This window comes from Strix uralensis, chromosome 2 (assembly GCF_047716275.1).
Source record: "Strix uralensis isolate ZFMK-TIS-50842 chromosome 2, bStrUra1, whole genome shotgun sequence".
In the NCBI taxonomy this organism is placed as follows: domain Eukaryota; kingdom Metazoa; phylum Chordata; class Aves; order Strigiformes; family Strigidae; genus Strix; species Strix uralensis.
Window position 1 is genome coordinate 36270733 of NC_133973.1, and position 24620 is coordinate 36295352.

The 24620-nt window shown below is 40.5% G+C and overlaps 1 protein-coding gene across 4 annotated transcripts in view; it reads right to left on the reverse strand.

Annotated features, from left to right (window-relative positions):
- Window positions 1-24620, reverse strand: part of ERG (ETS transcription factor ERG) — a 108429-nt gene that overhangs the window by 3216 nt on the left and 80593 nt on the right. For 3 of the 4 annotated variants that reach the window (XM_074858349.1, XM_074858350.1, XM_074858352.1), the window contains exons 3-9: window positions 16258-16409; window positions 13108-13311; window positions 12070-12150; window positions 9927-9998; window positions 3871-3939; window positions 3451-3507; window positions 1555-1602 (exon numbers count right to left, since the gene is read on the reverse strand). In XM_074858349.1, the coding sequence (XP_074714450.1) occupies window positions 1555-1602; window positions 3451-3507; window positions 3871-3939; window positions 9927-9998; window positions 12070-12150; window positions 13108-13311; window positions 16258-16409 (683 nt within the window). The remainder of the gene's footprint in view (window positions 1-1554; window positions 1603-3450; window positions 3508-3870; window positions 3940-9926; window positions 9999-12069; window positions 12151-13107; window positions 13312-16257; window positions 16410-24620) is intronic. The other variant, XM_074858351.1, reaches the window with a different exon arrangement.

A 24620-nucleotide genomic window follows, 5' to 3' on the forward strand; every position in this document is an offset into this window, starting at 1 on the left:
AAGAGGATTAGCCTTTGAAAATCAATAAACAGTTCAGCACTGGACAAAACACAAATTTTTGAATAAGCAATCCAACATATGTTCTAACATAAACACTTGCCTTCCAAATGTAATATATAGTCCTATGAAAATAAATGGTTGCTGTCAATTTCCTTTTAATGAGAGAGTAATTCTACCAATTTATAAACACACAAAACATGTTAAAGCACAGGAATGATGGTGTGTAGGAATTCCATATCCGAATGTTAAAAGAGTATCCCAATCCAGACCATGTTAGTGTCTTCTGCAGTAATGAAGTCTACCAAATGGATGCTTGATGAAATTGCAAAAGCTGGGGTTTATGAACAAATCAAAGGGAGGTAGAACCCCACTTCCAGTTAAGATCAGTGTCACCTGGAAACCCACCGCCTTAGGCCATTTGGAAAATCCTACTCTCAATACTTACTTAATTGCTTTCCTATGCCATGCTAATCTAGAACGGTGCTTGATGTCACTTGGGATAAAGTGAAAGGAATTCAATCGGTATTTTGGCAATTTTGTTGTTAGAAGAAACATTGTTACTGGGGGTTGAAGAGACCTGCAATGCGGTACAAGGAACACTGTGCCCTGTGGCTGTTAAAGCAAGGGAAATAGGAAGTGGCACGTACAATGTCAGTCCATTGTGGCAGATTATGATGTTGATTATGGTAGTGTACAGCCACAGTGTGTCCTGTGGACTCAGAGCAGCAACAGTGAAATCTGCACAGTTCACAATCAGTGTTACTAACTCACCAAGAGAGTTCCTCGTCTTTAGCTAAAATATGCTACAAGCCCCTGTCCACAATGCACCCCATTCCCTTCTTCTTAAAGTGGGAGAACACTTTTGAAGTGTTTAACCCAATTATTCTTTGCAAATAGATGAGTCTTTTCTGTGTTTTCCCTAAATATTTTTGCTAGTTTGGGTTAGTCATTGCAAAATTTTGTATTTTTCAAGGCTAGTATAGCATTATATTGTGGATTAACAGAATGTGGGACACATATGACACAGATCGGTAAGAGACTCATGCCCTTCTGGGGGGTTACCTGGGGGCTGGAAGGGTTATCTTACAGCACTTAACAAAATCCCTGTGTTTAGGCAACTGAAGTGAACTCCTACTGATATCAGGAGTTCAAATACCTCTAATGAGGTATTAATAAATACCTAATGAGGTATTTGACTGACTGAATGTAATCTTCTACTCTAGGATGATTTGAATAGCTCTCTCTAGAGAGCTATATTAACTATGGCTCCATGGAATATCATGGGAAATAAGACACGTAGCTCATACACAGACACCTACATTAAGATACATGAGTTCATGTGTCTTAATTTGTGACCTCAGTCCCACCCTTCTGTAATTTAGAAACCTAATCCTGCAACACATTCGATACCATCATTCGATACCATCAGCTCCCACTGTCATACTGAAGAGTGGTAAAATTGGTCACATCACCTTCCAGGTCTGGCCTTAAAGCTGAAGAGGGGACACTAGCAGTGAAGAGAAATCCTCCTAAATCAGCAAAATCCCTTCTCACCTGGATTTGCAAGTCGGCTGCTGGTTGGTCCAAGAATCTGATATGGATCTACAAAATTGTGAAAGAAAGATTTAAAATCACATAACAGTGATGCCAAATATTTTAGGCATTATTTTTTAACCTTGTAAGGGCCAGTGTATACTGCCTGATGGGATAGCAGGTCCAACACTGAGGAAAGTGGTTCCTTTCCATGCATTGCAATATTTGCACGTTTTCCCTTAAAATTGGGTGTGCAGGTGAACAATTGCCAGGACACACATTTGCCTTTTGTACTGTATTAGTGTGCACAGGCATATACTCAGACAAACTCTAAGTTTGGCCCAGAAGTATTCTGATTCCTACTTAAATAAAGTACATATACGCAGGCACCCTTCGGTACTATCAACCCTTGCTGTGTGCCAGGGCCCACAGGCACAGAGAGGGAATGGGGTGAGAGACCCTCCACAAAGGACATTGGCCTCTCTTCTTGTGAGGCCACATTTGTTTTCCCCACATCACTACTAACTCTTTCTGGGCCAAAAGAGCCTCCAGAAGAGGGCTGAGAGTGCATGGCTGAACCCAGGCATTGTGGCTGGGTCGATTCTTCTTTGTCACTGGAGTCGAGTGAGGGATCCCCTGTATCAACCTTGCAACTAGGGTTTTCAGAAGAGCCTGTGTCAGCCACACAATGCCAGTAGCAGCTCAATGTTTTCCTCAAGGGCTTCCCTCTGGAAATGAAAACTTATTTTGTTGTGCGCTGAAGTACAACAGGAAAAGGGAAGGCTGTGACAGAAGTGCAAAAGCCAAAGCAATGGGCTGCAAGCACAGCCTGGAGCCCCTCACTGAACGACCCTGTCATTGGACTGCCTTGTCTCCGGGCAGCTGCTCTCAAACAGCCGCCAGCTTTACAGCCAAGAAGATAATCAGGTTACATTCCTTATACATTTAAATAATCTGTGCAGTTCACACACAGCCATTAAATGGTCCTAAGGACATACATAAATCATCAGTATATTTCTTGAAAGTTTCTCATGGTTGGAAGGCCAGATTAGATAAAACGCTATTTGGGCAAAAAGCAGTATAATACTTCCCAGGCAGCATGCGTATGATTTAATGAGATGTAGTCATGTGCACTGTCTTATTTAGCTATAACAAAAACCAGAATAATGATTTGAAATTCATGTGATAAAAACAGGCTCAGAGTCTTCTGAGCTAAGAATATCCTCCAAATCCCTTTTATTTCCTACTTCTACCCTTTTGCTGTTAACAAAAGTTGTAACTGACTCAGAATCTCTGTAGTGCTTTCTAGCTACCTGTCCAAAACACAGTCAAATTCACAATAAGGGATTAGGTCCAACCCTTGGATTACTTGCTTTGAAAACACAAAACGCACCTATTTTGCAAAACCACTAGTCTACAAACTCATAAACATCTACTTTCTCCTCAGTTTCCCAATAGACTGAGAACCCTTCTAATTTTCCTGTTGAATTTCAGGAGCCCAATTCAAATAGGTTTCTGTATGCTGTAATCCATTTTAATTTCTTTGCTCATGCACATTTTCTGACTGCTAGCATTTCAACTACTGTGGAGTATATGGTCTTTTGACATCCTTACCTTCCGCCTTTGTACCTAAACTGTACACAGGTACTTTGTTTAACTTTCACTCTGCAAGGTCATCACTGCCATTAAACATTACTAAAAGCAATTTTCAATGGCCATGGGAGCTTTCATCTCAGATCCAGCTGTAGAGCCAACTCATACACATCTGGAGATTTAGTGGTCACCAGCTGCAGATCTCATTAGTGGTCTGAATCAGATGTTGCAATTTGCTTCTGGTTGGTAGGTGAGAGCTGTCGTTCTCATCATATTCAAAAACCCCGTCACACCCAAGCGTAATTTAAACAAAGTGACACCCACCTAACTGAGGACGCTGGTCTTCTGTTTTGGGAACTGTTGATGACGATGGCTGAGTAGCTGAAAACGGAAAAAAACACGTACTTATTTTTCCAGTTTGGAAGTTGGTCACCAAAACTGTGATAGATCCCAGGAGGCCTAGGACTTCTGCTGCTCACCATTCAAGGATGGTCACAATGGGATTTAGTTGTATAAGACTATACAGTCCTGGACTTTGATGAAGCTCTGAGTTCAAGAAAGGATGTGGCTGTCCCAATGACTCCACCCAGTATTGTCTATACACAGCTAACAGGCTTTCTAGCCAAGGCACAGGTAAAAATCCTCCAGAACTGAGGTAGCGCCTGTCAGTTCACTTCAGAGTCTATCCAGGTTGCACCAGATGTGCATTAGGCCAACAGGCTAGACATATGCAGATGCTTTTACCTTTTGACTGAGGACTGGGGTGGGTGTGACTTGTCCATGCTGATCTCCTGGCTTGTTCATAAGGCAAATCTGTGAAGGAAAAATACACTGATTCATGCAGATATGGCAGAAAGTGTTTATGTCCATAAGGGGCACATTTCTAGGGGACTCATTGGACTGGAAAAATTACTGAAATAGGAAGAATACTCCTTGTTAAAACCTTTATTGTCTCTAAAAACAACAGTACCACACCGCCCCCTGCATTGCTCTTTAGAGGTGCCTATTCTTGTTACATGTCTGAACTGCACTGAAATAGCTGGTACAAACACTCTATAGAGTCTATAATTTCCCAAGACTCAGAATACTCCCTTTGGTCCCCTTCCTCAGCCCAGGACACACACACTGCACATCACAGACAATTTATGTTAGAGTCTTGCAGAAGAAGTCCCCCAAGAGGTCAGAGCTCAGATTAAGCATAAACTGTATACCATCCCCTCCCAATCTCCACATGTAACAGAATTTTCTTTTAAGAAGATAGACTTTAGTTGATTTAATGTGTCATTCTTTGCTAGTCTGTTGCTGTCATCCCTTGAGATTAATCAAATCTTATAGGTTGAGTTTGAGAGTTCCGTTTTCTGCCACCTGGTCATAGGCAGAGATATGTGAGACAAAAAAGTCTTGTTTTTCTTTGTTGGAGATTCCTCTAAACCACTGCTGTATGTTCGCATTTGCACTAGCTCATTGCTATCATGCACTTTATTATGATCTCCCTGTGATATTATTTATCATGCTTGTAAATGCTCTCTTCCTCAGTTGCACCCTCTGTTTTCACTCTCATTGTTTAGAATTCAACCTTCTGGGATAATGGATTGCTGCACTTTACCAATCTCACTTGTTTCTCTTCTACTAGTCATTTCAAATTATTAATAATTGCTTTTCCTTCACTCTCCCATCCACACTCCAGTATCCTCACAGATCTTTAGAGACATAACATGTGAAAACAGTGAGCATGCTTAAAAATGTCAAACATATCTATGTATACATATATTTCTTCCAAGAAGTGGATAGCTTTTTTCCCGATTCATCTATTTAAATATTCCTTTCTACTTCTTGGGACAAGCTCCTTAACTTTACGTATCTGAATTTTTGTTTGTATTTTCTTTCATTTACTTATTACTTCTGCTTCTCTAGTTGAGAACTGTCAGTGTTAGGTTAATGGTTGGACTAGGTGATCTTCAAGGTCTTTTCCAACCTAGATGATTCTGTGATTCTGTACTTCATTTAAATGTTTTAGCATATAAAAATGAAGAAACTACAACATAAAAACTTTCTTCAAGAAGTATATGTAGTAAATTCAAATGTTTAGTTTACCTTTTGAAATCTTTTGCCATTGCCTGTGCTTTTGTATGACTGGCTTTAAGACATTGCTGTCAAAATCAGAGATTTATGTAGCTTGCCCAGGATCTCAGGAAGGTAGCAGTACCCACGTGGTCAAACTAAGTTGGTGTGGATGATTTGATTCTTAACAGTGCTTGTGCTTTATTTTAGAAATGATGTTTGGAAATGAAACCAATAAGGAAGTAAAGAAACAGTCACAGACTGACTCTGTGCAAAACAGATGTATCTCTGCTCATTTCCAAGCACTATGAGCAGAAATATTGAATGGAAATAAAGTGTAATGTGAAATTCAATTTATTTAGTCTGTTTAGCGTGAGGAGCTGACTGGCACTACAAGGAGTGTCGTCTCCTGGAATCCTACACTTCTGCTTTTACTGAGATATGCAATTTATCTTTACATTGCATTTGAATAACTTGTGATCTTTTATCCCTGATTTCTTGAGAACTATTCCACAGTCTTGTCCTTCAGAGACTTGGAGAAAATAACGTGAATTGTACAAGTGCTCATCTCTGAGCAGAACACTGTTGTGAAGGTGAATCACTGTAATATGCAGATGCCCTGACCAGGTTGAGATCAGCACTGCTATTAACTCTTGTAGTTAGAGACACCTCATCGCCTGAGGGCTTTATCACCTGGCAAAAAAATTCAGAGGGACTCTGGTCATGTTTCCAGGGGGTTGCAAGTTCTGTCTGTACAGAGAGGGACAGAGCTCAGCTGTGGGCTGCTTGCATGTGTCTTGTCCAGTCCTGTCTTGACTGGCCAGTGTTCTATCTCCATGGCAGACTTGCAAGGGAGATTCTGGTGACATAAGGGACCTACTTTCCCCTCATTTCTTTCATTCCAGAAAGACTACAAACAGGGGAGAAAGATCACATAGAAGGTATGTTCTTGTCCTTTGGCTGTGCAAGTCCTCCCACAATCTCCTCTCCCTCTCCCTCTCCCTCTCCCTCTCCCTCTCCCTCTCCCTCTCCCTCTCCCTCTCCCTCTCCCTCTCCCTCTTCCTCTCCCTCTCCCTCTTCCTCTTCCTCTTCCTCTTCCTCTTCCTCTTCCTCTTCCTCTTCCTCTTCCTCTCCTCTCCTCCTCCCCTCTCCTCATGGGTCTCCAAATTATTAGACACCTGTACACTGAGGGCTATATGATGCTGTGTGCTTGTACTCAGTGGCACTTGCAGCCTTGAATAGATCTGCTACAAATTTAGTACTGTGAAAAAATGTTTTGCCTTTTAACTCAATACATCATAAGATGGTTTTCGGACAACGCCCTCTCCATTAAAAGAGAAATCCAGTTATGAGCCTTTCTTGAAATAGCACAAAATACCAACTTCATTCTTAGTTCAGTATTGTGCCTTGATAAACATGTTGCTATCCTAGATAAGCAGATCTGTTCTTATTCATGGGATAGTAGTACAACATGTCCTTATCTTGGACAGATCTTTGATGGGAATGCTTCTGTTTGATGAGACATGTAGACAAACCCATATTAGGTCTTTCTGAGCTCCTGATATCTTTATTGTATTACTTTCAGCTTGCTGAAACCTCATGTTCTGTTTTAAAGGTGACTGAAGAAATACGTCTTTGTCATTGCAGTTCATTACAAGCCCTGCTCATTTCCTATTTTCTATTGTAGTGCCTTAACAATGGCAATGCTTGATTACTTTCTCCAGAACTGCACCCCAGGATTTGGCTAATTCCCATTTAACATTATTTATTCTCCCCTGCATTTTTGACCTTTTTCATGTTATCAAGTGATCGTCCCTAGGGTCTGCTATTGCTCTCACATGAAGGGTGCTTTGTTATGAAAAAACTTCTTTGCAGTCTAGTTGAAATGTGACATTTAACTAAAAGGAAAGTCACAGAATAAGCCAACAAAATAGTTTTATTGAGAGAAAAATTAATTTCTGAAAAAAAACATTTTTCTTTCTGAATGAAAATTCTGACTTTAAAGATGTTTGTCAACTTTCAATTGTAAAAGATAAAATAAAATAATACTTTCAAAACCACGTGATAGTTCATTGTAGAAAATGTTTAGTTAGGATACACTGGTTTACATAGAATACAGACACTCTATACCCAAACTACAACTCCCACAAGTAATTGTGTAAACACAGGAAGATGTTGACATGAAGCATTTTGTTTTGTAAGCAAGTGTCACTGTAAATGTGATTTAGAAAAAAATGCTGAAATGTAGGAGTTCGCCATGTCTGACACGGGGTTTTTTTAGAATCTTTAGAATCTTTAGAGAAAACTAGTATTTTATTTTTCCATCACAAGTCAGGATGAAACAAATACTGAAATCACAGAATTTCTCATGGACAAAAAATAACAGTTTTTGTTCAAGTCCAGTGGAAACATACCCATAAAACAGTATTCTTCCACAGCAGACTCATTCTAGCCTTTGCCTGAAATCCTCTCAATTGGCATGGTTATTTCCTGCAGGACATCTGGGTCCCTCTGGTCTTAAGTTACATGTTCATTTTGGTTGGAAACTACTGAGAGTTTTGGGCATCCAGTTTTACATTGCATAGTTGGTAATTGTTTATACAGGTATGCTTTGCCTTCTCATCCATATTCATGTCCACGTTCCTCCGTGCCATTCAAAGCTCCTGGGTGCTACTATAACCTGTGACACAAGGGCCACAGTTTGCTTTAATGTTTCATGAAAGTGTCTAACTTTTTTTTCAATATCCTTTCTTCTAGTACTGAGACTAAGCAGGTACTCTGTGACATGCTTAATTTTGATAATTTTATCATGTTTCCTCATCCCTAGACCCTGAGTTGAACAATTTGAAACTTTTATATCTTTCAACATGCTCAAAAGATTTTCCGTATTCCCATGGCTTGCTCTAAGTGCCTTCTAATTCTGCAAATAGCCTTTTTGATAAGGGATGACACAGCTTTCTGTACACACAGCTTTCTGTACAAGGCCACACTGCTGATTTATTTAATGGCAGTCAGAGTTCCCATGTGATCCGCCACTGTGTTTCTTCAGTTTACTTTTTTTTTCACTTTGGCCATCAACTAGAGCAGTGGCTTTCATTGTGCCATAAATAAAGATGCCTACATTAAGTTCTTGTTTCACAAGTGAAGAGGGTTAATTTCAAATCAATAAGATATATAATAACTTGTGTCTTATACTGAATTTATCAACTTGTATTTTCAGCTGTTAACATACAGCCAGTTTGTTTCTCTCTAATAAGGCTTCTGGGCACCTGTACAGGAATCTTTTAGAGGAATCTGTGGTTTTAAGTAATGACAAAATCATATGCCTTCTGTAAGTTTTATACCAAATTTTATTGTGGCCATTTTCCAATTATTAACAACTATCCACTATTTATTAATAACTAAATCACTATCATGGTAGAGAATGCTAAAGCACCCATGACTTAAGAAGTCCATTATTTAGTCTTGGTAACAGGTTAATTAGCCAGTTCTTGATCTGTTTCTTATGATATGCTGATTTAACTTTTATTGTAGGTAGTTGTGCAGCATTTTGGTAAATGCCTTATGAAAGCCAAATGCCAAATGTATGCACTGGATCAGTGGTTTACTTTTTATTCACTATTATAGAAAAATAAATCTAGCAGAAGAGTTTGTTTTCCTAGAAACTGAGCGGGTGGATTTAATCATGCAATGGCCTGGTAGCTGTTTCCCTGTGTATCTTTTTTAATTATCAATTAACAAATCTACAGACATGCATATATATATATATATGTATACAAGTTTACATAAAACATCTACTTGTATGTACGATCCTGGACTATACCCTAGACCACTGATGAAAGATAGATAAAATATTTGTTATCCAAATCCCCCTCTGTTTTTAATGAGAGAATGTATCTTTTCACAAGAGCTCGGTCAATTCAAGTGTATGTCCCTTCAGAACACTTGGATATATGCCTCTGGCTCAGTAATGGATTTCCTTTAAATTTACTATTTTGCTGCAACTCCTCTTGATGTCTCACAGTATTTTGCACTTATTACTGGAAAAGGAAACGTCCAGATTAGGCATTTTTCCAGCATCTTTAGCAGTGAAGGGTGATAGAAAATATTTAGCTTCATAGCAATGTCCTCATCTTCTTTAATTATTTCCTTTAGCCTTTCACAAACCAGTATACCCCTGATACTTTCAGGGGCTTCAAACTTTTGAACAGGAAGAGATTTCCTAGGTTTTGATTTTACTTATTCAGTCTCTGTGCTGTGGGATTTGTTTGCCTCAAACATAAATAAAAAGTAGATTGAAGGAGAAACATGTACCCCACATTTTTAGAGTACTTTTGCCCAATATACTTCAAATAGCAGTTCAAAAGAGGGTGTTCTTGCCTCATTTTCAGACAGAGAGCTGAAGCACATTGAAAAGTGACTGCACTGGGACAGTGCAACAGAACCAGTGAATAAAGCTCAGGTCTTCTGATTCTCTGGTGTTTTAAACAGAAGATAGCATCGCTTAAAAGACAGAGATATGTGAAAGAAACAGACTTATTAAACTGCTCTGTTTAATTATCTCATTTGACACAACGATATATACACACACATATATATAAAATATATGTACATAATACGTGTGTGTATTCAAAATATAGTCTAATATTTAGAAAAAGAGAGTTGGAGGAAAAGATGAGGTACTTCAAGAGAAGAAATTATTAAGATCACAGCATACAAAAGGTGGTTATTGTTCATACCTGGCCTGGTTGTAATTCTTTGTGTTGCTTCTGGATAAACTGATGTATTTGGAAAAATAAAAGTGGCACCTCCTAAAGAGAAAGAAGAAGACATAACACCTAAAGCTTCATTTTCACAGTCCCTAAGGCCACTGATATTTTCCCTCTCATAGTGTGTCTGAGTGAAGACTATGAATAACTAATTTCTATCTTAGGACTATTATATATAAAAGTTAATTCCAATAGCCTTTGCACCATGTAAATCTATTGAAATTACTGGATAAAAGTCTGTGCAAAATCCATGTTAAGGGAGGAGACAGTCAAGTTCAGAAATTCCCCTCTACCTTCACCACAATAACCTCCAACTGGGCAGGTGGTTGCATATCTTCTGAAATAAAATTTCTTTGCTTTCTCTTCATTAGTGTATGCACTTCCCAAACAGATTCATATTTTCAACAAGAGACCATAGGCCTGGGCCAAAGCCTACTGGTGTCTGTGGCATTCTTCTCACAGACTTTGGTCAGCTTTGGGTCAGACCCTCAGAAATCTCATTCTCTTCACAGAGTGAAAAAATTAAAAATATTGAGCTTGATATAGAAAATGGTATCTCACTTATTTCAGGCATTGAAATTTATCTAACTACATCAACAGACTTCTAATGACCACATCTAGGAACATGAATAGGGTCATAGGATTTGTGCAGTTACTGCTGACTTCAAGAAGAACGTGTTTCTAACTCTTGTGGGATCCTTTGAAAATCTCACTCCAAAGTTCTTACACCAACAGAACAACTATTTTTCCTTATGATGATGATCAGCATGATATTATTCACACTCCCAATGACAGAAATGCAGATGATCTCATTTTGGTGAAATTAATTTCAAAATATCATTGTCAGTGCACGCATATAGAAAAAGATAACACATAGAACTGCTGAACTACACTTGGATAACTGTATGTGGAAACTTCTTGGCAAATTAGAATCTGGAAAGCCAGAGATGGAAAAGACCATCTAGTACATCTATTTTTAAAAAGGTCTTAAGGCTTATTCCAAACACCATCAAAGTCAATGGAAAAATTTTTGTTGCTTTTGGTGAGGGTTGCAGCAGGCTTACAGCCCACAGTAGGACTTTATGTCAAGTGGCAAACATCTAATCTCAGGAAGAGATCTTCTAATCTAGTCAATTTTGTGAGGAAACTCACTGCTATTTACCACAGTGAAAAACTAAATGAAATATGAAAGAGGCATCGCAATCCAAGGTGTTTTTTTTTTTTCTTTTGCATCATCCTTTGTATTATCTTTTTCATTTCTCATAAAGAATTGTTATTTCTGGTCACTGTAGGTAACTAATACCCTCAGGCATGATCATGCAATATTCCAAACATCTTTAATCAGTATGCATACCATACTATATGTACAATTCCATGCCATCCTCTGTTGCACAACTGCTAGGGAAAGATATAATTTATTCTGAATTATTTTTCATAAATATTTTAATCCTGAAAGACAGATGCTTTTGAGGCATGTACTGTATCATTCTCCTACCTACACTCAGTACTTTTCTGGGCCAAATTAACAGAAGGGTGAATATTAACAAAAATCATTTTACATTCAGATCAGATTTAGTGGAGATTAAAACATCAAACTTAGTGGAGTTTCCAGCCCAAGTCCCAGATATCTGACAAATGAGATGAGCTATCTGCCTAAATAGCAATTTTACTGAATTATACGATATATACTGCATGGGAGGGGAGACAGTCCCCATTCACCAGAGCCCACAGCACTTAGACAAGCACTGAAGCACTTTGAGCTCCACCAACCTTCTAGGGATCTGTGGAATAGACCTGACAGTACAATGAGACAGAATGAGAAAAAAAGTCATCAGAGACAAAGGCCCCAAGCCTGCAGTTTATCATGTGTCCGGGACCCCCTATCTTGTAGTACACAAGAAACTATCAGTAAGACCATTTTTGCACCATCTGGCCCTGCGTGATCTCACCTTTTTTCTGTGTGCCTGTGCATAAAACTCACACACAGAGCAAGGAGAGGATACTCTTGTCTCCCTTCTTATTTACCATTTCCATTTTTAGCAAACAACCCATAAAAAGGAATCCTATGCTTTTAGAAGATGACCTATAGCAATGGGAGCAGTGCCAGCATTACCTGTGTTTCTAGCATGCATTAACCGTGGAGAGTTTTGTAAGGCCTTATCAACATCATCTGAAGTCAAATGTGGAAGAGGAGCTACAAAACAAAACAAAAAGCAACACCAAAATGAAAAAAAATTCTGAATTATCTTTTTAAACCATACTTTCCCCTGACAGGATTGTTTGAATGCGAGTCTACCAACAGTCAGTTTCAGTCTGCAGTTTGGAGGGAGGCGTGTGTGCTACAACTTAAACTAGGGCATTAATTTATTCAGCATTATGAATGCATAATATTTCTGACTGATTATTGACAGTGTGCGTGTGGAGAAGACTGCACCGCACTGGTGTTGCAATGCTTGTTGTTTTTTCTTTAAAAACCATGTTCACTTTAACTTCTTTAAACTGAGGTAAACCTGCAAAATTTCCTCAAGCTTACTTGAAAGCCCTCAAGCCAGGAATTCACTAGTCCCTTCTTTCCCCTTGAAATGCTAGCCATGCACTACAAGTAATTTGCATTTGGACTTCAGGGACTGTTCCTTTTTTCCATGAATTTACAGAACTTTTATTCAATTCAGTGAAATCTTCCTGATCCTATTCAGAGTAGAGGACACTGTTGTCAGTCCTTAGAATCATGCCTGGAATTCACTTTATGAATCAATGTTTGCACTCTCCTTTAGCATTCTCATCATTAAAATGGAAAGAAATGAGTACGTGACCAGAAAAAACATTAGCACTGAATCCCACATGATTTTCTTCCTACAGTATGCTGATGAATATGCTGGGTTTCAATTTGATTTTTCTCTGAGATGGACACATAGAAATATTGCCTCTTTTCTTCAATGAACATGAGCGAAAGCCAACTGAAACTAAAGGGAATCTCTCCATCAAACTCAAAAGGCTTTGGATCAAGTTCCGTACTATGTTCTTAGGAACAGCAACATCTGCAATGGACATCTGAAAACCCAGCTGAGTGTATACACACCATTAAATCTAAGACTGGTATCAACCACAGCTTGATTGTAGCCACTACCATTATTACAGAAAACTAGCTTACTCTCTCTGAGGTAGTGTAGGTGTGACAGGAGGATATCTGCATTATAGCTTGGGGTGAGTCTCTGGAAGTCATCTTTGGTCATTTTACACAGCTCCTTCCCATCGATGTTCTGGAACAACAAGATGTCCACGTCTGGGAGACCGTACTCCTTCACCGCCCATTCCAGCCACTGGCGTACGTGGTCTGTGCTCCATAACGTAGGATCTGGTGATATCACAAAGTATAAAATTAGACAGAGAGGGGAGAGTGCTGATGAGCTGGACTAGTACAAAATAAACGTAGACCACAGACAAACTGGAGAGACCTTAATCCCCTGTTGACTGACTTCTGGAGATACACGAGGAATTAATTTGGCCTGTTGAGTGCAAAGGAGAATAACTGTCTGTGAAAAACTATTAGGGAAGAGCTGAGAGCTCTGATTATTAACAACAAAACCTCTGCTGTTGAGCTCCTCTTCCCATTTAGTTAATCTTATTACTTTTATGCATTATATTCCACAGTTTAACATAGGCTCCTGTCCTCATGAAGAAAATACTCTTTAGAAAAGTATTTAAGAGAGCCCACTAACAGCACTGTGGCTTGGATCTGAACAATTTTCAAAGTTCTCTGTTGAATTTGTATCTTTATTCAAGTGAAATTTCCACTCAAGTCAGAAGTGGAAATAGGCTAAGTAACCTAAGGCAAGCAGGCATAGGTTAACTAAGCACTCACAGATTTGACCAGTTATTTCATAAACTAGAGTGGGTCATATTAAAATACTCTGCACTGCCTTTCCTAGACCGCTGTTGTACATTGCTACACCTGCATGGGTTTTTACTTACTACCTGAAGTATTGGCAAAACCATCTGGGGAAAAAAACAACTAGTACAGATTTTTAGCAAAACATAAGGCCAAATACCTTGATTTTTTGAATGAATCCTTGATTTTGACTTAATTTCTTTGCCTTTAATCTCCTTTTTTTCTATTTATCTTTCATTCTGCTTTTCCCTATTCTTGAGTTACAGTAAGCACCCATCAACATGAAGGTCCCTAAGGACCTTCAGTGCACATCCCCATAATGGAAAACAGCTCCTACCATGAAAAATTTATACTTTTTTCAGAGAAAAGTTTAAAGCCAATGGAAAACAAACTCCTCAAGAGTTTGTGCCTTCCAACCTAAATGACTGTCATTCTGTGATATCCTGAAGACTAAGAATGAAACACACAGAGGTCAGATGGCTGCAGTCCATCACATGAAAGTCTGTAGAAGGGCTGGGACTTGAATGACAGCCTAAATAGCTTTTCTAAGGCTTAACTTCAGTGCCATTCCCTCTCTTCTGACTGTTGTTCAGGGTGGTGTGAAAGAGGTGGGGACCTCTTTCCATAGACTAGGAACTATTCAGAATCTGTTGCTCACTCCCAATCCTCTACCCATTAGTGCCTCCCCCTTTCTGATGCTTCTCTTGGCATTTTAAGCCCTTACAACTCAGAATGCCTAATCTTCTGGAGCTTCAGAGGGCTCCTCTGTTTTCTGAAATGCACCAAAAAACACTTAAAAGAACCCCTCCATCTGGTATGAAATATGTCACAAATTAGAGGGATGCAAGTCTGGTGGTAAACCTAGGGTCTGGATGAAATTGCCCACACCTACTGCAGAGAACTCCAACAACTATGTTCAGTTTGGTTTGAAGTAAACAACCAAACACCAGGAAGTTTACCCAAACATCTGGATTATGCCTATAATTTTTAAATGCTTCTTATTTATGATAACTAGAAAGTTACCATATCTGGAAATGTGAATTTTGCTTTATTCCTAAATGCGGCCACATGAGCTGCACACTGCCTATGCAGTAGTCAAACAAAACCAACTGGTTTGTACGCATATATTTCTTCTAGGGACCTCAAAATAGCAAGGTTGTGACTCTGACCATCTTGTTCCTTGAAAGTCACTCAAATTCACCTCAAAACACACCTCCAGGAATACACTGAGAAAAAAAGATCTTGCTGAGCTAACCATGCTAAGGGTTACTAAAAGACTACAAAAAGCAACAAACACCAAGAAGACAAATGTTTTAGAAGAACATTCAAATGTCATGAATTTCAGTGTGGTCTGCTTCCAGTTGGCAGGACACTTCACTATTCAGTGTATCACTCTTCTGTCTTGTGAACAGAACTGTCAATACCATTGCAGAGGATACTGCAACATATTTGTCCACATGTATCTTGACAAATAACTGAAATAATCACAGCTTGCAAAACTGGCCACAGTTAGTACTCTTGCATATCTAAGCAACTGAAAAACTGTAAGAATATTAAGCAATGTAGCAGTAGCAGGAATGTTTCAGATAGGCACATCTCTGCTGGAGAGGAACTAGCTGCAAAACATTCCCTTCTGTTTGCAGGTTGCAGGTGTTGTGTCTATGCTGTGTATACCCAGTGGTTTATGAACACCCACATATGTCATGATGGTCTAATGCCAATGATGATTGGCATGCTAATTATTTTGCAAACCGAGGAAACTAACTTTCCAGCAGAGGTTTGTTTGGAAGACAAGGCACACCGGAGTGAATGCTTTCTTGTTCAATTAACTGCTGAATCCCACAACCAAGCTTGCCAAGACTAACCAAGAATTTCTCAATTGTGCTCTTATATTGCAGCAGAGTTGTCAGTTTCCTTATTAAAATGTTTTACACTGCCCAAACTCAGGGGATAACCTAGATAAATGCTTGTTTGATTTCACAGAAGCTATTGTGTTTTTAGCATGCTGAGGGCCAGACTGCATTTGGTATTTGCAGGGATATCATGTGGTACAGTGATCCTTTCTCTCTCCCACACGCTCTGCACCCAGCTAATCCATGGTGCTAGGAAATGGAAATGGCTCTTCATTTTGCCCACGTTACGGTGAAATACTCCAGAAGGAGCTAGAAAAGTCAGATAAGATCTGAGTGCCTGTCATCAGCCAGTTCTGCTGCTGAAATGGGAAGAATAGGTTGAGGTGTTTTCACTATGATGTTTCTCAGCTTGTTCTCTTAATAATCATGGGAAATTACTGTCCTTTTCTTCCTGATCACCTATATCACATTGCCACTTTTCTCCAAATATTCTTAAATAATGTTAGTAGACTTAGGGGAAATGCATTTTTTTTCTTGAAATTTTTGTGTAGAGTCTAACCTGCTGGCACAATGACTCTTCGTTCATTGGTAGTCATATTTGGGGGTGGAATGTGCTTCTCTTCCATGTAGTTTCCATAGTTCATCCCAACATTGTCTGAGCCGCTAACCATTTTCCCTCCTTTTGCCACGCTGCAGTCATCAGGAGAGTTCCTAGACAGAGAAGAGAGGTGTGCTTCTATTATTATTCCAGTCCCTACTAATATCCTCAGCAAAGAATCACACTGAATGAAATGGAAAAAACGAGAATTGAGTACCAGGGTTCGGCCGTCACTGGAAAACTCAGTGCCTACCACCCAGTGACTCTGCTGATTCCTTCAGCTGCCTCAGAAAAAATGACCAGCCTCAATGGACCACATATTTATTTTTATTTTCAAAGGATCAGGCTCTTATATGTCTCCAAACATATAGACACAACAATTTACTTCCAGAGACTGGGCTAGAATGGAGGCTTGTTCATAAGATTGCTGAGCCTGACGGCTGCAAGTAGCTGCACTTCTCTCCCCAAACATGTCACAGACAGCTCAGCAAACAGCAATGCACTTAATGCAAATTTGCTGAGGGAAAACTTAATAGTTGTCATTGTTCAAGCCTTGGACAAGCCTTGTCCAAGGCTTGGATAGCTTCCCATCTCCACTGCTGTCGTTGTTTCATGTGGGCCACGCTCAGTTGCACTTTATGTCATGCAATGTAGACACACTTCTATGTATGGCTTACAGAAAAGGAACATTTGCCAAAGCCATGATTCAAAATACCACACACATGACTGGAAAAACCTTTCAGCTCCTGACTAGCACAGTCTCCATGGTACTATAGTCAAGAAATGGAAATCTGTAGAGGATCTGCAACCAGACACCTCTTTAATTTTGGCTTTGCTTTCTGAATAGAGTCTTTAGGTTTAACATCCCACAGGGGGTTTCCTAATGGCATTTTAATTGCATCACAGTTTTCTTTCTGGCAGACACAGACATATTTGTCCCTTAATTTAATGTCTACAACGTGTTTCATCAGAGAGAGAAAAATTGTTACAAAAATCAAAATAAAGAACAGAGCCATGGGGAATACCTTCAAATGTAAAGAGGCTGTTTGGCAAGGGAAGGAGAGTGTTAGTTGGGTTTTGGTTTCTTTGGTGATACTACATTACTAACAAGCTTTCTTTTAGTCTTGCCATTTAACTCCTGAAACTGTACTATGGTCTTACTAAACAAGCAGTAAGACAGGTTGCAATGCTTCATTTTGGTTCCTTACAAACCAACTGATTTGCAGTCCACAGAACCAAGAGACCATCCAAGACCCAGACTCCTGGAAGTGTGTTTCAGGATCTGCTCCCTGCCCTTCCAAATGTGTTTCACGCAGAGCCTCTGTCTCTCCCCAGCTCAGAAATCCCAGCTCTTGCTGCAAGTGATGGGCAGCAATGTCACTGTAAGCCCACCAGTGATCAGAATACAGGTGCTTTCCCAGAAGGATTTTGCTACTGTTTGAGGATGAAAGAGGAAAAATAATATACAGTTTGGACCACTGTCTGCTCAACATACGTGAAAAGGATGTGGCAGATACTTTATCCAATGTCCAAGTGACTCGGTTGAGTTGACTGCTCAGCACTACCACGGGTAGGAACTAATGTGGTTATAATTCTCACACGTGTCTTTTAAAAAATAACTAGCACTTGCAAAGCTGAAAAGATTTAGCATACATCTTAAATACTAAAAGTACATTTTAAGTGTATCGGGTTTTTTCTACACAGTGTTACTACTAATTTTACCATGTGTTAATGTATATATTAAAAAAACCCAAAACCTGCTGATGGTTTTCATCTTAAAAATAAAATATATCACAGAAATCATTCAATAGGTACTGTCATCTTCTTTAGGAGAAAGAACAGAGCCTTGAATGTTGCCTGGGAAATGTTGGCTTCACATACCTTTTTCAGGTATAAAATATCTTGGGTGCTGCATAACATATTACATATGAAATCTGCCTTGTGTAAAGGTCCTACAACTGCTTTATCAGCCACAGGACTGAATAATAACCACAAGGGAAGACACAGTCAGCACATGGTCTTGCCTGTCATTGAGTGATGGTGAATTTAGCTTTTCCTCTCAGAACCAGAATACTTGGGCATTATTCTCTCAGGTTTAACTTTTCTATCCCACTGCATATCTCTAAATATAATTCTGAGATGCAGCTTATTTCTGTCTAAACAGAGCTAAGCAAAACAAAGTAACCTTTTCTTTCAGACGTAAACATGTTGAAAAGGAGCTTTTGTGATGACTGCTTATGACTAAAATGTTGGCTTTTTCTGTTTACCTTTAATAAATACAAATGGCATATATGCGTAAGTATGCATACTATATCACATATATTTGGAAACATCATCCAACACCTGCCCTTATACCTGTGAGGATGCCCACCCTGACTCCCAAGGCCAGTTATGTTACAAAGACAAAAGAAAGAACCAAGTGGCCCCTTCACCAACTTTTTTGAAATATTTTTGTGAAACAGAGAGCTAGCAGCACCCTTTGGCCTAACTGGCACTGCTACTTTATTTTGGTTTTCTGTGAAAAGGAACTAGGGATATAGGGACATCAAAGTCTTGCTGCTGACGTGAAATATCACATCAGTATTAGCATACACCACTTCTATGGGCAATCATGCATTAAAAACACTCTTGTAAACACTGAACAGTAAATGATATGAAAGATCCAGTAGTAGCACACAGCTTTTGGCAATCTGACAGGGCTTCTGAGCTAGTTTTCTGATCTGAATATAAACAGACAAGGGTGGGGAAGAAGATCATAAATAAGTAATAATTTTTCATTAAAATCAAGAAGCAGATAGTCAAGGGTTTTGTCCCATTAACTTACTGAGTGGACAGGCAAATTCCCAGTTCAGCAAATCTTCTAAGACTTAACTTCAAGCATGTAAGCAGCTCCATGGGAGCTAAAAGCACTACTCAGGTGCTTCAAATTGAGCATGTGTTTATGCATACCACTGAACCAAGCCTTAATTCAAATGGCTGGAACGGACTTCTATGGTATAGAAAGCAAAACTGAAAATGCAAGCAGACACTAGAAAAAGGTATTTTTAGTGCCCAGAACAACAAGAGAGTGATTGTCTGCAAATGCTTTTTTTAGGACTTTCTGTGAGTCTGCTTTATTTCTGAACCACTTGGGGAGCAAGGGCAGTGGAAAAGCAGCTTTCAGAAAGTGTGCCCAGTGTAAAGGGTGCAGCTTTGCAGTGATTCATCCTCAGCTCCAGGTCCGAAATGAAACCAGAGATGTTTTTCTTCACAGCTGCATGTTATTTTTACCCTTTGTAAATATACTGTGTTACACCTGGAATTTACAAAAAAAAAAAAAAAGAAGAGTGTAAAGGCTACAATCATGCTACGCAAGAGTACTTTGTCCAGTCCTGAGCTGATTCAGCTCTGATTGCTGATAAATGTCTGTTGAAGAACATATTTCTCCATGGGTCCTTGGACCTGGAAGCCTTGCTTTTATTCAGGGTTACTTAGAATCAAGCTGATTTGATTGGTAAATTTAACGCCCATTACTACTGAAGCCGACTGGAATTTTGCCAACCATTGACTCTGATGAAAGCAGATGTAAGTTCATAAATAAGTGTATGAAACACATTTTTTCCTCTTCACTGTGCTACTATTTTCCCTGTGTGACATAAAACACCTGTGTTGTGTTAAAATGCAAGGTGTCAGAGAAACACAGATTAAGAATCAGCAAAATTTTACATGATCTGTGACATTCCTGTCATATAAACCCCTCTATTTAGTATTTCTGAATTTCAGAGGGAAAAAAAGGAGAAAATTTGTGTTCTCCAATTGTCTACATATCTTTTTAAGTTCATTTAATAACCACAGCTTGGATAACTTCCTTACATGGGCTACTTATAAAAAAGGGGTTTCGGGAGAGTAGAGCAGTGTAAGGATGCATGGTCCCTATCCAGTCTGTGGCTGGTCAGGTCAGAGGACACACTGAGCTACCAGGAACTTTTCTTCTGAGGCTCTGGCGAACAAATCATGACACTGACCTACAGGATACAGATTCCTCTCCTCACCTCTCCCATTTCATAATTCCAGTGATCTGAGAAAGAGGGGAACAGCCCCAGCAGAGCTGTGACATCCCCACCCTGTCCTCACATACAAGAGTCAGAGCTCCATAAAACCAGCATCCTCAGATAATTTGGGCCAACATATGTAAATTTATATTTAGCTAAAATGACATCATTCATTTTGTCAGCTCATACTGAGTGTATTGCAAGGCATGCTCAGGCTCATCTCCATTCACTGCAGCTACTCAAGTTGTCGTGAATTTGGCCAGTGCTTCTCCCCCCAAAAATGGTTTGTCACTGAAAAAGTGGGCCTTGAAAAAAAAAAAACCAAAACTTCCCTGAGATTTCTTACTTTGAGGTACACTGTTGTTTTTTAAAGCACACCTGACATACTTTAGCCCACAATATCAATTCAGTTACACAGCTGCAGCCCTAAATGTACTTCTCTGCCACTCTCTACACCCTTTATCTCTTAATGAATCAGTGGGATTCACATCTGCTGAGACCTGCCACAGCAGTGACAATCAAAGAGGGGTCCTGCGGATCCCCCTTTGGTTTCCCCTTTGGCAGCAATGACTGGTGACAGTCCAACCCTCCCTGGTGAGAAGGAGCCTTGCGCTCCCCAGACACCGGAGCAGGAGTGTGGCTGCACCAGCAGCTTTGCAGAGCCCCAGGGGCTGCTTCCCTGACACCAACAACTAAGAGAGACTCTGATAAGCGCTTTCAATGGTGATATCAGAGGCCTCAACACTTGCTTTGACTGAGCTTGGTTTCCACCACGCAGAGTCATCACCCAGCACCACAGCTGGACGTGGCTGACCAGCTGCTTCTGTGTATACAGCAGGCCAAGCCCTGCAAGCACACCAAGCCCTCTGCTCCTGTGCGGGCACCTGCCCTTAAATCTGCTGTGTGAGCACCACCACACTTAACCTGCTGAAAGGAAAACAGAGGTTTTATTTTCCCTTCCAAGGTTTCTTGTTAAAGCAGCACAAAATTCCCCACAGAGGACTCCAGCATAACAGAGGCATTAAAATGCCAGAAAATGCACGTAGGTTAAAAAATCCCTGGGGTACTCACACAGGCTCTCGTGCAACTGCTTAGCAACTGGGCTGGAAAGCCGCTTCCCCAGCAAGTACGCAAATAAGTAAATAAATGGGTGGGTGGGTAAGTAACTCAGTGCTTAACTATAACCTGAGTCACTCCCCCACCCACGTGGGGTGGCTGTATGAAGTCGATGCTCACCCACAGGAAAGGGGACAGCCAGGGTAGGAGCAAGCAGATGAGGTCTGTGGAAGGGAGGGAAGCCCCTCGGGAACTACGCCGCAGGCTAAAGCTGGCTTAAGCTGATGCTGAAGCCATGGTGACAGTCTGTTTATCTTTGCTATAAGGTGGGTGTCAAAAGCAGTCCTAAGAAGACAAAAGAAAAGAAACAAAAAGGAAAACCAAAGTTCCCACTGGGCCATGCAGTCATGGAAGTGCACTGATCCATGAGGGGCTATGCAGGGGCAATAAAAATGGTCTTCAACCATCCCAAAAGACCAGGGCCATGGAGAGGCTGGGACTGGGGCAGCCCCATGCTAACACACCCCTGTGGTGTCCAAAACAGAGGCAGACACCTCATGTGGGGTGCCCCAGGCTTGGTAGGTGCTCAGGGTTGCATGGGGCCAGCCCAGGGGTGGCTCAGAGATGCGACACGGTGGCACGTAGAGGTGCTTCCAGTTCCTTCCTCCAGTGAAAGGAGAAAGCAAACACCATATGCCAACACATGCAACGTCGTTGGCTTTCTGTAAGCAAAACAAAAGATGCTTGTTTATTGAGTTGTATACGGAGGCGCCGTTCATTTTCAATCAAACAATAACTTTTGCTAATTGAAACAATCCTTTCTTTTTTTTTGTTTAACTTTCCCCAGCTATCTTGAAGTCCACAGCTGCTTCAAGCCTTAAGGCCATCATGGCAAATTAAGGCAGTCAGCGTCTGGCTCACTAGAGGCCAGTCAAGCTATAAATATTACCAGCCTGGCTCTTTGTGTTCACAGTGTGGGGAAACAGCTGGTTTAAGTTTGACTGCACGTTGTCATTTCTCCATTAGTGCAAACACTTCAATATTTCTTATGTGTGAGGTTGGAGTGAAGAAAGGGAAAGAAGGGAAGGGGGTCACTAAAAGCCAAAGCTAAGAAATGATGTTCTGTATATACATAATTTACAATTAGATTGCTGCCTGGGAGAAGGCTGAAGTCTGACATGGTGATAGCTAGGCCAAAGCCACAATGACTTCCCAGTTGGCCTATAACTTTCAGGACCTATTTTCTCTTGTTTTTCTTTTATTATTTTTATAGAAATTCTATTATAATGGTAATGGATTACATTTCTCAAATTGTATTTCATTTCAAGAGCTTGTAAGACTGTTGTATTTGTGGTTTCATAAAATATGAAATACCAGGAGACAGGACCCTTCCCAAACCACACACTCCTTCTTTTGTGGGCAGGGATCATATAGAAAGTTAGCAAAGTAGAGCATGCCAGGCAAAACCAGAAGTGACATCTTGTATGGAAACCATAATCCCCCATGTCTGTGGAATGTCTGCTGATTTTTTTGATTAGCATTATCAGGCTGTGAGGCTGACGGGTGTGAATTGGTAAAGCCAATTAGACACTTCGTCTTACTTTCTGCTTTGTCTTAAAAAGCTATCCCCAAACTTTAAGTACTGAACACCCCCACTGATACTACCCTGATCAAAATAAAACACCTACTATTAAAGGGGGAGAGGAGAAGATGCATCTCCAAACACGCTGGGTCAGAGACAACCCATGTACTGACAGTGACTGTGCCCTGCCAGCCTGGGGGAACACCACAACCACTAGCTCTAAACGCTCTAGACACAGTAAATGCTGTACTGGAAACAAAGCAGTAATGATAGCAATAGTCATTAATAATAACAGTGATCATAACTCTTGTGGGGTCCTATGTCATTATCCAAAGACTAATTTTATATTTCACTATCCATAGGAGAGCTTTTGGTTGCTTAGCACTTTTGAAATTCTGGCTATCCTCATCTCCCTCTTAAAATCCTGAAGCTAAGCACATAATTTAAGCATCAGTGGTCAATCCAAAATGTAACCATGCCAATTATGAATGAACACATTATTCCAGTGTGGAAAGCTTCTTAGCTAGCACCTGCCAGCCCAGCACCCCCCAAAAAGTTGCAAAAAAGTAGCTATAGTAGTAGTGAACTGGGTTTGTTTTTCTCCTTGGCAACATGTTTGCCTCAAGAACAGAGCCAAACCATGCACACACACATGCACATGCACTAATGTTAAACTGTTGGATTTTCAGAGCAAAGAGGAACTTCTTAAAGTAGTCACATATAAAGCCTTACATGGAGAAGATGCTGAATTTGCACTTCTTCCAGTTTGGTAGGCAGCCACTGCACCAACCACCCAGTCAGTGGGAAAAAGATTATCAGTCTGAGATAACTAACACCATGTCTTTTTATCCAAGATTAATGTTACTTTATATAGGCAGCTCCAATAAGCACATTAGGAAAGTCATCCCCTTAAGACAGATCTCCCAGCTTTGCTGTGGACTGACGTAGGGGCTGACTCAAGCCCTCTTGGAGACAGAGGAGAGAGCCCCATTGACTGCCACAGGCTTTGGACCACGCTTGTTGTTTAGTCTGAGGTGAGGTTTACCAGGAATACCAGGGCTGCATGCCAGTGGTACGCCACCAGATGTGGAAGGGATGGCACTGAGCCTCAGCCGCAGGGTTGCGCTCCAGAGATGGAAAAAGCCATGCCCTTGAAAAACAACTGATGTCAGGGTGATTACTGCAGACCAACTCTGTTTCTCCACGTGCTGGATGCAAGCAAGGTGTGCAAATCCACCAGTATCATACCACAGATTGAAGCGTAACGCAGGGGTGCCTCATCTAGCTTAAAGCACGTCAGATGGAATCCTAGGAGCATGATGGTCCTGTCATGGTGGCAATACTGACCTCCATATAGATGAATGCACCCTCCTTTGTGGCTAGGCACATCAGCTGGCACATGTCTAGACTGCGCAAAGTACCTCAAATGCTACTCATTCAAATGTACTGGATTGTATAGCACAAAACAGCTACCACTTAGGAGACTGTGCATCAAGGGGGAAAGAAAGAAGAAAGAGAAAAGAGAAGGGAAGGGAAGGGAAGGGAAGGGAAGGGAAGGGAAGGGAAGGGAAGGGAAGGGAAGGGAAGGGAAGGGAAGGGAAGGGAAGGGAAGGGAAGGGAAGGGAAGGGGAGGGGAGGGGAGGGGAGGGGAGGGG